This window comes from Primulina eburnea, chromosome 13 (assembly GCF_022965805.1).
Source record: "Primulina eburnea isolate SZY01 chromosome 13, ASM2296580v1, whole genome shotgun sequence".
Lineage (NCBI taxonomy): Eukaryota > Viridiplantae > Streptophyta > Magnoliopsida > Lamiales > Gesneriaceae > Primulina > Primulina eburnea.
Genome location: NC_133113.1, coordinates 24,628,623 through 24,640,424, shown reverse-complemented (window position 1 = coordinate 24,640,424; position 11,802 = coordinate 24,628,623). Strand labels below are relative to the sequence as shown.

The 11,802-nt window shown below is 35.2% G+C and overlaps 1 protein-coding gene and 1 long non-coding RNA gene across 3 annotated transcripts; one reads left to right on the top strand and one right to left on the bottom strand.

Annotated features, from left to right (window-relative positions):
• Positions 1-530: 530 nt before the first annotated feature.
• On the top strand, positions 531-10,957 carry LOC140810144 (THO complex subunit 1). Of its 2 annotated transcripts, XM_073167973.1 has the most exons (21): positions 531-661; positions 752-835; positions 1,220-1,294; positions 1,620-1,713; positions 2,304-2,449; positions 2,545-2,616; positions 3,811-3,883; positions 4,048-4,113; positions 4,226-4,272; positions 5,406-5,477; positions 5,570-5,695; positions 5,800-5,865; positions 6,175-6,216; positions 6,415-6,531; positions 6,665-6,747; positions 7,338-7,404; positions 8,082-8,153; positions 8,275-8,325; positions 9,981-10,040; positions 10,126-10,275; positions 10,676-10,957. In XM_073167973.1, exons 1-21 carry the CDS (start codon positions 644-646, stop codon positions 10,937-10,939), a joined length of 1,845 nt encoding a protein of 614 aa, XP_073024074.1. In that variant the 5' UTR covers positions 531-643; the 3' UTR covers positions 10,940-10,957. The 2 variants fall into 2 exon arrangements, with proteins under 2 accessions (XP_073024074.1, XP_073024075.1); XM_073167974.1 differs by lacking the exons at positions 531-661; positions 752-835; positions 1,220-1,294 and adding an exon at positions 1,332-1,385.
• Position 10,958: 1 nt separating this feature from the next.
• LOC140810145 (uncharacterized) lies at positions 10,959-11,327 on the bottom strand. The gene is made up of 2 exons (XR_012113245.1): positions 11,084-11,327; positions 10,959-11,042 (listed from the first exon to the last, which is right to left on the bottom strand). It is a non-coding gene; the product is annotated as an uncharacterized lncRNA (long non-coding RNA).
• Positions 11,328-11,802: the final 475 nt, after the last annotated feature.

The window sequence follows — 11,802 nt, the reverse complement described above, 5'->3', positions numbered from 1 at the left end:
AGAACCAACTATTCTTCCACTATTGCTAAAAGCAGATTCAAATGCAACAATTGACATAAGAATAGCTAAGATCGTTATGGTTGAGGTGAGCTAATAAAAAAATGAAAATTAATAAAACTAAAACCCTAGAATATTTATATCCACATATATATGCGGCGGATATGAGACGGATATTAAAGGACCTATGACCCGCCCTATATCCGGACGGGTCTGAAAAATTAGACCCGAGAACCACCTCATGACCCAATTTAGTATGCCCAGACCCACTCCATACACGCGGATCTATTGCGAGTCTGGGTAAAATCTGGACCCATTGACATCTCTACTCATGTCCACAATTTTTAAATCTTTTCAATTTGAAAATTGAGAATATTAAATGTAACTTCTCATGTCCACAATTTTTAAATCTTTTCAATTTGAAATTGAGAATAAACATTGAGTTGATATATAGATAAATTATCATTTTTTTAATTGAAAGGTTTCGTTTATTTAGTAATAAATGACACAAAATTTCATAAATATTAAATATTTTTTCTTTGGGTGATGCGTGTGCCAGCTTTAGCTGAACCAAAATGATCGTCTAGGTTTTGTGTGGAAGTAGAACAGCGTGCGGTACTTCGTAATTCTCACACTTATATTCACAATGGAGAAGTTTGCATCGGTAATATTTATTTTTAATCATGGGTTTTTGTTTAAAGGAATTTGTGGCAAAAATTCTTAGCTTAATTTGGTCATTTGTGTTCATCTTCAGGATTTATTCAGGAAAGCATTACTGAATCCGGCTCCGCCTCAGGATTTCGCTCTTCAGACAGTGCAACAAGCTATAAAACCCCAGGTTTTGTTGTTATATTTTACTATCTGTGCAAATACACAATTATTATTCTGAGCGTATGGCTTTAGGATTCATAAATTCTGGCGGTATCGCGTGATAAAAGTTAGAACTTTTGTCAAGTACGCTTCTGGGTGGTTATTTGATCAAGAATTTACGGATATGGGAACCTCTGTTTTCCCGATGGTTGTGTGATATGATTACGTCCAGTTTTAAGCTTCCACAGCTTTTTGGATATATTGTTGGGAAATTTAACTACTATTCTTTGGTTGTGCGTCGATTGGCTTCAGGAACCTGCAATTATTGAAAGACCACGTTTTCTGATACGGTGGTCTTTGTTGAGTTGGCTCCCTGCTTTCTTTAATATCTCTATTTTTTTTGTCTTTGCAGAAGCAAATGAAACTGGTTCAGGATGAAAATCAGCTTTTGGAAAATATCCTCCGGTCTTTGCTTCAGGAGCTGGTGGTAATGCAATGCTACTTTCTCAAGTATATTATTCTGTTATACTTGTTTTGTTATGGAAAATATCCTCCGGTCTTCGCTTCAGGAGCTGGTGGTAATGCAATGCTACTTTCTCAAGTATATTCTTCTATTCTACTTGTTTGGTTTAGGATAAATGTTTAATATTGAAGACTTGTATTGTGGATATGTTACAATGAATTAAAACAAACTTTTTTTTATTTTGTTCAGCTCTTTAATGATTTCCTTAATCTATTTAAGATATGACTATCACGATCTTTCATTTCACATGTTAAATTTGATCTTCATGTGACGATTTATCTTGTTGTAGTCAGCCGCCGTTCAGTCAGGCGAGGAAATCATGCAATATGGAAAATTGATCGATGGTGAAGATAGCCATCAGGGTCAAATTCCCCGCCTTCTTGGTTAGTGTTCCATATATATTTTGCTTCCTTTTATTTCCATTTGGAGTGTGCTTTGGGATAGAATCGAGTTCTTACGTTATCACTTATTGATTTATGTCATAACCCCAAGAGGAAAATATTTTGTGTGAACAACAATGACAATAAAATGGAGGTTAATAGCTGAATTGGGATAACTAGTCTAATCTTTCACTTTTCAAACTGGGTTTCTAATTGTCTTATTTTATCAATTACATTTTTATTCACCAGAGATTAGTTTCGAAGGAATAAATATTTTAAACTTTTCTGCTCATGGCATGATTTTGTTTAGTGAATTAGTTTCGAAGTTCATTAAAGGGATTCCACTTGAATAATTGGTTAAAATTCAGTCAAATTCAAACCAATTTCCTACAATGTTTGATATTTGAAAATTTGTTGTGGAGTGGTTGTTTATATCAAAATCATGAAGTAAAAGACAGAAAAAGTAATTTTGGAAATGGATGAATGTAGAATCTGAAAATGGGTAGAATACAAGCATTTATTGGGCTTTTAAGTGGAAAGCACAGCCAGATGCTTCTCCCTCTTTCTCATGCAATTATCTATGTTTTCTGCAGATATCGTTTTGTATCTTTGTGAGAAAGACCACGTCGAAGGTGGCATGATATTTCAGCTCCTAGAAGATTTGACAGAAATGTCCACAATGAGAAACTGTAAAGATACATTTGGGTATATAGAGAGTAAACAAGACATTCTTGGGAAGGTGTGTGCTATGAAAATGCATGAATGAATTGGAATGCATCTCTGCCTTGGATTTGTTTATCGGGAAATGTTTAGGCCATTTCTTGTTCTATGTAGCCAGAGCTTTTTGCAAGAGGGAAGCTTGTAATGCTGAGAACATGCAATCAACTCCTTCGTCGATTATCGAAGGTTTGACTCTCCATAATGCTGTTTAGACTGGTTATTTCGTTTGCTATGGAAATCATGCTTATGTACTCTCAATTGGATTCTCATGTATCTAAAATCTTCATAGTTCTCCGAATGCGATATTCCTTGAAGTGCTAGATGATAGTGAGCCTCCAGAGCATTGTCTCTGAAACATGCTCAAAATCTTCTGAAGGCTTGCTAGAATTTACGGTTTCTTACTCCATGGTAAAAGGACGTGAACAACCACTATCACTTCAAAAGACAAAGAATAGATATGTACTCGTTTCCAATATTTTGTTAATCAAGGACAAGGAAGTACGATAATTAATTTCGCATCCTTCCTGGTTATTTATTTCAAAGTTATGATATATTCATCAGTCACATATAAGACACTCTTTTTTCTCTATTGTGAGTCTTTATTGATGTAGTGGATGCTGATAGGGAAGATATTCATCTCTTCATCCAGGCCCCTATTTTATAGATATGATAAGGTCATTGGAGCATTTAGGGGGATTGTGCTTTGCAGTCTCGATGAAGTAAGAAGGAAAACAATTCCAGGCTGAATGCGGGAAAGATAAACTATATTGCCTGCTACACAAGTTGTGTTGCGTAGCTGCTACTAAAGTCTGAGTTCGTGTTTGACCACACAAAAATGATTGTTCTCGGGGTAGGGGGATAAAAATTTTTGAAGATCGACTCTTCTTTTTATTTTTTTCCATTGTAGCGTACCAGAGTGATAAGATTACCAAATAATATGAAAGCTTTGATACTTTCTTGTTCTGAATTCTTTTCTACTGCGGGTTCCTTTTTGTTCAGAAACACCAGGACACTTGAATGTCAACTTTTATTGGAGCTACTGCACTTTTGTATCTTCTCTTTCCTCAAGACCCTTAGGTTTCTCATAATTCATCGTGCAAAATTAACATCATCTCCAGGATCTTCCCGGTTCTTCTCTGCCGAATTTAAGCTGAATATTCATACCTGGAACGTGGGTCTAAGTTACGAAGGAATAAATTCTTCTTGCTTAATATTTGTTAGCTTTTACTCTCTGTGTTGTTTTCTTTTCGACTGTTTGTAGAGTCTCTGTATTACCTGGTTGTTTTATTTGGTGTGTCAAATATTATCTAGGAAAATGATTTTTTGATTGGAAAACCATCAAATTCTTGACATACTCAACCGAACAATCTTTTATTGCAGGCAAATGATGTTGTCTTCTGTGGACGAATTATAATGTTTCTTGCCCATTTTTTTCCTTTATCGGAACGATCTGGTAATTATGTTCTTCCAGTAAACTGCTGCCATGTTTGTTTCTCTAGTTTTTACTGGGCATTAACTACTTCTCTACCTTCTTCAGCTATCAATACTAAGGAGTTTTCAATATTAACTACTTCTCTAGTTTTTACTGGGCATTAACTACTTCTCTACCTTCTTCAGCTGTCAATATTAAAGGAGTTTTCAATACATCAAATGAGACAAAATACGAGAAAGAAGCTCCAGATGGTGATTGTACTATGTCTGATTTTCATTTTCTTTTCATCCTCACTCTTCATCACTGTTCCTAGGTCCATCAATGTCTCTATTCATCCTTGTTTACGAATTTCTTTGCTATCAGGTAGTTCTATTGATTTCAACTTTTACAAAACCTTTTGGAGTTTACAGGTCAGTTCTAGGAGCTGAGTCCTTGCCCTACATCTCAATTTAATTTTCAGGAATTGTGAACATGTGTGCTTTGCCACTTTATTTACGTTAGTACATAGAAGAGAAATTTCACAAGCAAATTCATATAGTGCCTCTTGCTAATGAACTTAATATCTTTGAGCTCTAACCACTTCCTTTGTATTCACTGATAAGAAATCAAAAACTTTAACCTAAACAAGTCAAAACGCCTATTTTCCTTGGCTAGTTTCTGTCCATCTTTCCTACAATGTCTATTATAATATATATTTTGGTAGGATGACTTCTACAGAGTGTTGTGTACCATTCATCTTAGACCATAAAATTTTTCCCATGTGTCGTGATGCTCCTCCCACAGAAATTGTGAACTGAGGTGGCAGCCCACCAGCCATGATCAGCTATGGCTGTCAGGTTGCTTATCTTATGTCGTGGATTGAGATGGCAAAACCTGAATTTCTCATTCACCACCAAAACCGAGTAGCAAACATTTTCTGCGTAACTTAAAAAGGAAATGAGATAAAGCTAAATGCAGAAATACTGTAGCTAAACAGAATATAGACGAGACACAATATGTAACCAGGCCTCATCTTTCAAAACTAAATACAAAAGGAAACTGAATACAGATTTCTGAACTGGAAACTGCTGTTCTAAAACCAGTAACGGAAATCAAATCCAACACAAGGTGAAAGGGAGTTGTGCATTTGAACAATTAACCTGTTCAATGATTGACTGATTAAATTGATCATATGTTTACATCGTCACGAGGATTACAAAAATATAATTAATGGTTCAAGACCCAAAAAATCAAAGTATGAAAGGGTTGGAGGTTTATAGAAATTCAACGCATGAAAAAAATAATCAAGCGGGGAATAAATAACGAAGCCCAAGCCCATGGTTAAAATACTTCTACCAATGTTATCTCAATTTTTTAATATCATTTTGAATTTCTATTTTGTAGAACTTATTGACTCCAAATTTATTTTCTCCCACTTAATTATGGCATGCAGTAATATTTTTTTATTAATAAAGGTTAAGTAAAATCTAAAAACAATTTCATCAAAATTACTAGGTAATCTTTGCCTTGTTACAGATGATCTCATTTTTTATTTGATGTTCAGGACTTCTTTTCCAATCCTGCTTCTCTTACTCCTGTTATTACAAAGTGGCATAAATTTGCTTCTAGTTTGACGGTAAATTTTTTGTTTATTTGGTTATTATGCCAACTTCCACTACTACAGATTGGTGTCATTATTATCATTTTCCTTTCAACTTGGATATTTAGGTTGTGCTGAACACATTTGAGGCTCAACCTTTGAATGATGAAGAGGATAATTCTATTGACCTTGATGAGGGGGCATCAAATTTCAGTATAAAATATCTTACTAGCAGTAAGCTAATGGGCCTCGAGGTATGTTCCTACATAGGAAGTATGAAGTTCTCTCGAGTATAGCAACATATTTGATTTAGTTTCGACTCTTAAGTATGTTGCATACCTTGTACTATTTCTTACAGTTGAAGGACCCAAGTTTTCGTAGACATATCCTGGTTCAATGCCTTATTTTGTTTGATTACCTCAAGGTATGTTTCTGTTTTGTATTTTCTCCTTTTGGGCGGTTTTTTATATGGCATGGGGAACTACTATAGATTTGCTAACAAAGCTTTTGACGAACATTGGAATGATGGAGGTCTTCTTCTTTCTGTGGATAAGCTGTTGGTATTTAATTCCAAAATTGGAAAGAATTTCTAGTGGTTTTATTGTGTGCAAGAGTTATTAATATCTACTTCATTAGTTTGTGATTCTTTAATCTGGATTTCAACATGAACCCTGTCTCATTAGGTGTAACTTCTGATTTGCATGAAATGTTGACAAATATTTGTAACTTTTAGGCTCCTGGGAAAAATGACAAAGACTTGCCATCTGATGCAATGGTTAGTTTTCTGTTGCAATTTTCTTTTTAACCATTCCACTTGTTCGATGATCTTGCTTATTGTGTTCAACTTTTCTCTTAATAGCTATGCATTAGACAAATCATTTTAGCCTTTATAATTTTTAATTTCAAACTTTATTATAAAATTTTCTATTTAGATCTACGAAGTCAAAATATTTCTTACCCAATGTTAATATAGAAGGAAGAGATGAAAACTTGTGAAGAGCGGGTCAAGAAGCTTCTAGAAATGACACCTCCTAGAGGAAAGGATTTCCTTCATAGCATTGAGCATATTCTTGAACGTGAAAAAAATTGGGTGAGCATTAAAGTTGAATCTGCTCTTTTGTGTGGGATGCAAGTTGCTTATTCACTTGCAGTCTCCGTTACTTCCTTTTATTTCTTAGTTTGCATCTTTGATTGTATTCATGTTGAGTTATTCGCCTTTATAGGTCTGGTGGAAGCGTGATGGCTGCCCTCCGTTTGAAAAACAACCGATAGAAAAAAAGCTACCTCAAGATGGAGGCAGGAAGCGGTGATTAATTAATGCCTTGTTTTGTTATGTTGCAATGAAATCATAAGGATGCATTTTGGTTGGAGACTAGGAGTATCATCATTTGAGGACAAAGAGATCTTTCAATACATTTTTTTTGAAACTTAAACGATCTATGTTAGGTATTGTGGTACCAATTTATTTGAGCTTCAATGTCGTAGGAATTGTACTCAGCGAGCTTTACAATTGACATCGCCATCATGATTATTTCAAATCTTTTTGATTTTCATTAACTAAATTTTGGATCCTGAAAATTTTTTGTAGAAAAGTGACGGATTTATATGATCAGGTTGTGGATGAGTCTCAGATGAGTTACAAAAGAGAATTTTAAACTCCATGCAAGTGACGTGATTAGGCTGCAAATTAATATTTTCTTATGAGACTCTTCTGGTGGCAAAACTTTTCTTTTTCTGATTTTGTGCCTTGAAGCATTAAAGAAACCAACCTTTTTGCAATTTCAGATGCTGAAATGATGAAATTTAGCTTGTTGTGTCAATACAAGGAAATTAATTGCTCTTTCCAATTATGAGCTCCATTTTACCCGTTTTCTCTCCTCTTTTTCTAATCCTCAGTCGGCCTCGGTGGAGACTGGGAAATAAGGAACTCTCTCAATTGTGGAAATGGGCAGATCAAAATCCGGTATGTTTCTCGTACTTACTATTTGAGTTTTTGAAAAGTTGCTGTTTCTCTTAGTTGTTTTTCTTTGTTAATCAAGCAGTACGTTATTATGTTGATTGAGATTTTGTACGTTGTAGTTGTTCCAGTCAGTTTGGAACGATGTTTGAGTTTCTTGTACACTACATCCCTGATGTTCGTCAATGAATCTTCATTTTAAAGTACCGTAGATCATCCTTGCGTTAACTTTAAAAAAAATGTGTTTCCTTAAGAGTATGGCTGACAATTATCTGTTTTTAGCTTAACTGATTTGCTATCTAAATTCTTGATCTCCGTTACTCATGTTTTCTGATGTTCTTCCATCACATTCTTGTACATACGCTGGACCATTTGGGCAAACATTGTTTTTTCTAGTGCTGTGGTTAAAGAGATCTGTGCTATGATTATTGGAGATTTATTATGTTACTGCAGATGCTCCATTTAAATCTCTCTTACACCTTAAGTATATGATAGTGTGTTTCATATCCAAAAGTAAAGGACGGGAAAATTCTCCCACGTGTAATTGGATGAAAATTTTATATTTATTGAATTATTGATAGAAGATTCATATTTTATCTTCAATATTTGTTTTTTAGGTAGAAATTGATGTTTTAGAATCAGGATATTGGTTACTGTTACAATCCCATAGTTTGTTTCTTCAGAATGCTTTGACAGATCCTCTACGAGTTCGGACTCCTGACATCATGGATTACTGGAAAGGGTTGGCTGATGATGTGAGCTTGTGCAGCCTTTTTGTTTGATTTTGTATCGGCTTGACTATTATATATGCCAATAATAGATCTAATAGTTGAAATTAGCTATCTAAAGAAAATTTTGTTGTTTTTGAAATGACAGATGGATGAAGCTGCGGGGATTGAAGCAGAATATCATCACAAAAATAATCGAGTCAGTTTACATTTTACTTTTCTTTTCACTGGATTCTTTCTTGATTTTTATTCTTATATATTATATTTTGGTGCTCATGCTTATTGCCCACCCCAAAAAAATGGCTTCCTTGATTTGAGCTTAAACGAAAAATGATTGATAAGGATGACACTTTGAGAAAACTATAGTGTTGATAAGATTTGACAGGCTTTTATTTTTTTTATCTAATTAGGATTTGATTAGGATTAAAATTGGTAAGTCTTGATTTTTTCAAGATTTACCGTGATCTGATTTTTATGTATCTGCCTACTTAAGTTGTATCTTTTATCATTATTCGATACACTGGAATGAAGGAAATAATATTTTCCTCTCAAATTTTCCACCACTTCTGCAATATGATTCATTTTCAATGTTTGGCGCTATCACATTGATGGCTAGAACATAATAATGTGCTTGTGATGGGACAAGTGCAAAAAAGAATCATATAATAATTTAATAATTTCTAATAATTTGTGAAAGTAAAAAAATAAAATACGATCAGATAATTCCAAAAGATCTTCCCAAGTGAGATAGACCAAGCTATTGATGTTTAATTCCATTTATATCCCAAACATGTGAAAAGCGGGAGATGTCAAAGAAGTGAGAATATCAAAAGACTTCAATAATGGGTATTTATTTGATGAATTAACTCTGTTTTCTGCGTACTGCTGTGAGGAAGAGGTTTAGTGAAATATTACTGACTGTGATTGTGATAGTTTGAACAAGGTAAGTGTTGGGTGCAATACTTGTCTCTGTTGGATAGAACAATCGAAACGTAGTGCTTGATCTGTTGGACGGTTAAAAGATTTGAGTTATGCCGTTATCCCCAGCTATATCTTTTGGTAAAACGACAAACGCTCGGTCTTACAATTGGCATCAGAGTCAAGCTCACGAATCCGATTTCCATTGGGTACAAGAAGTGCAATTATTGAGAGTGATTGTCGGGTGCAATAATTGTTTCTGTTGTGTAGAGCAATCGAAACGTAGTGTTTAAGCTGTTGTAAGGTTAAAAGATCTTAGGTGCACCGTTATCACAAGCTATAACTTCTGTTAAAATAGCAAGCGTCCGGTCTTACAGGAAAGGAGATATATTGTTTTTTTATTCAATTATCCAGATATATATAGAAGGAAAGCAACAACCTAATAATATAGGATCCCTATTTGTAAGCATTGTTATTCGAACTAAATACATTATCGTGTAGTGTATATGATAAAAACTCCAGATTTTATTTTTGAGTTGAACTCAAGATTTAAAATAATTATCATATCTCCAAGAGACTGTTTTTTAAGTTTCTGATTCGATTTATTTCTCTTGCTCATGCATTTAACGCTTCCATTCTATCTTCTTTCCACTGTTACTGTTAAGAATCCATAAGGATCGAAGATTAAAGTGGCAGGCTGCAGCCATGAATGAACTCGGATTCACCTTCGAAGAAATGGAGAAGAGATTTTATTGAATGCCAAAAATATGATCTGTATTCATTAGTCTCTTTAAGCTCTGTACATTTCCTTTTGTACCAAAACACAATTGTTAAGACTCTCTCAACAAAATTAACTGACTAATCTAACTTCCAAGCTTCACCTGGCGGTAGCTGTGAGTGGTGCACCAATGCTAACTGTTACATATCCTGGTTCAGGTCTATTGCTGGAAAGGTTTAAGGTTTTCGGCTCGGCAAGATTTGGAGGGATTTTCTAAAGTATGACCTTTTTACACTAAGTTGCTGGTTTCTATAACTGCATAGAAGCAGCATCTGAAACTTGCTAAAATTATTTTCTCTGCAGTTCACAGAACATGGCGTGGAGGGTGTTGTGCCTTTGGAACTTTTGACGCCAGAGGTGCGGTCCAAATATCAAGTTAAACCAGGTGATCGATCCAAGCGAGCCAAGAAGGAAGAAGCAAAAAACTCCTTGCAGCAAACAGAGAGCAATCAGGTTCATGAAAACATTCTCAAAACTCAACATCTCATCTTTCTGAATCTTATGCGACACATATATTTCCTTGTGCACACCTGGTGATTTAAACAAGTTTAAATTACTTTTAGATCGTTAAGAGTACCGTGTTCACTCTACTCAGTTCGATGGTTTAATATTCGTCCCGTGCATATTATCATGTGTAGTGCAAAAATATGGTGGAGAAGGTTTGGTGCGGTTGTCAGAACTCTTCTTGTTTTGAGCTAATGTTTCGTTTCAGCTTTACCATAATGTTTAATGTTTCTGTTTTCCTGCTTAGACATCAACAATTCATTTATTTTCTTTACATCAATCTCTTCTTTCTTTTTTCTTTGTGTGGTTACATTTTTTTTTAAATCCGAATCGGCTCCATTTGTTGTAGATTGAAACACACACAAGCGAGACTGATGTTGAGGGAACCAGAGACGATCCTGAAGCCTCGGTAACCCTAGTGGATGCAGATGCCACCATAGCATCGGGGAACCTTTCGCAGGGTGGGACTCCAACGCCAGACGAAATGCCTAAGCAGAACTGGGATACTGATGGTGGTCAGGAACTAGGCCAGATTGAAGCAGATACCGAAGTTGAGCCAGGAATGGTTGATGGTGACATGGATGCTGAGGTTGATTTAGACGTCACGGCATGACAAGCCATGTGTGTAGTCACATTTGTTTCTTCTCATGACTGGTTAATACTGAAGTTATGGACATTGAAGTGAGCGTGCACACCCTCCCGAGTGATATGTTACACTTGGAGGGGACAAGCAGGAAAAGCCTTTTCTATGTTACACTTGGAGGGACAAGCCAGGAAAAGCCTTTTCCATGTTTAAGTTTGGAACGGAGGATGATTATTTTCTTCCTTCTTTATAAGTTTTAGAGTTTAAGAACACAAGCAGTAAGGTACTCTATGTACTTCTAGATACATTTATACCACACATCACATCTCCCAATCTGGAATAATTATTGTCAAATCATATTGTCGAAATTAAATTGAATATCAATGAATATCCGGCAATTTGGAGAAAAATACATCTGATCATGTTTTATTTAAGATTCAGTCTCCTTCAGTTTTTTTCGTGTTTTAATAACTGACAAGATTCCAAATTACATTTTACTACATGTTTCTTGCGTTTTTTTTTACCTTTTACCTTTTATAATTAATAAAAAATGATAAGAATCTCTAATTTTGTTGGTCATGTTATCTTTCTACTCCTCCTTCACGTATCCCGCTCTTCTCTTCTGTGCGAGAATTTGTTCATTTTCCTACTCGCCATTTTCCTTCATTCTCCTTCCTTTGCACAATTTACCATAGTTTCTGCCGGTCTATATAACTAAATATTCCCACAAATCCGTCGCTCAACACCGTTCTTTTGCGTAACCAAGTGTAGAAAATTCCCAGCAAAGCAGAGTCCCTACCAGCGCAAACCACACGTCCCAACATCCATTTCCGTCATGTTGCCGGAAACGTTGCAAAAACCAGAATTTCTAGGTCGAAGCAGCGTAGGTGAGG

Bases quoted from the DNA above. Each gene is read 5' to 3' on its own strand.
- LOC140810144 (XM_073167973.1), top strand. The intron at 4,273-5,405 runs GTCAGTTCTAGG...TTTGATGTTCAG, and splicing joins AAACCTTTTGGAGTTTACAG to GACTTCTTTTCCAATCCTGC. The intron at 10,276-10,675 runs GTTCATGAAAAC...CATTTGTTGTAG, and splicing joins AGCAAACAGAGAGCAATCAG to ATTGAAACACACACAAGCGA.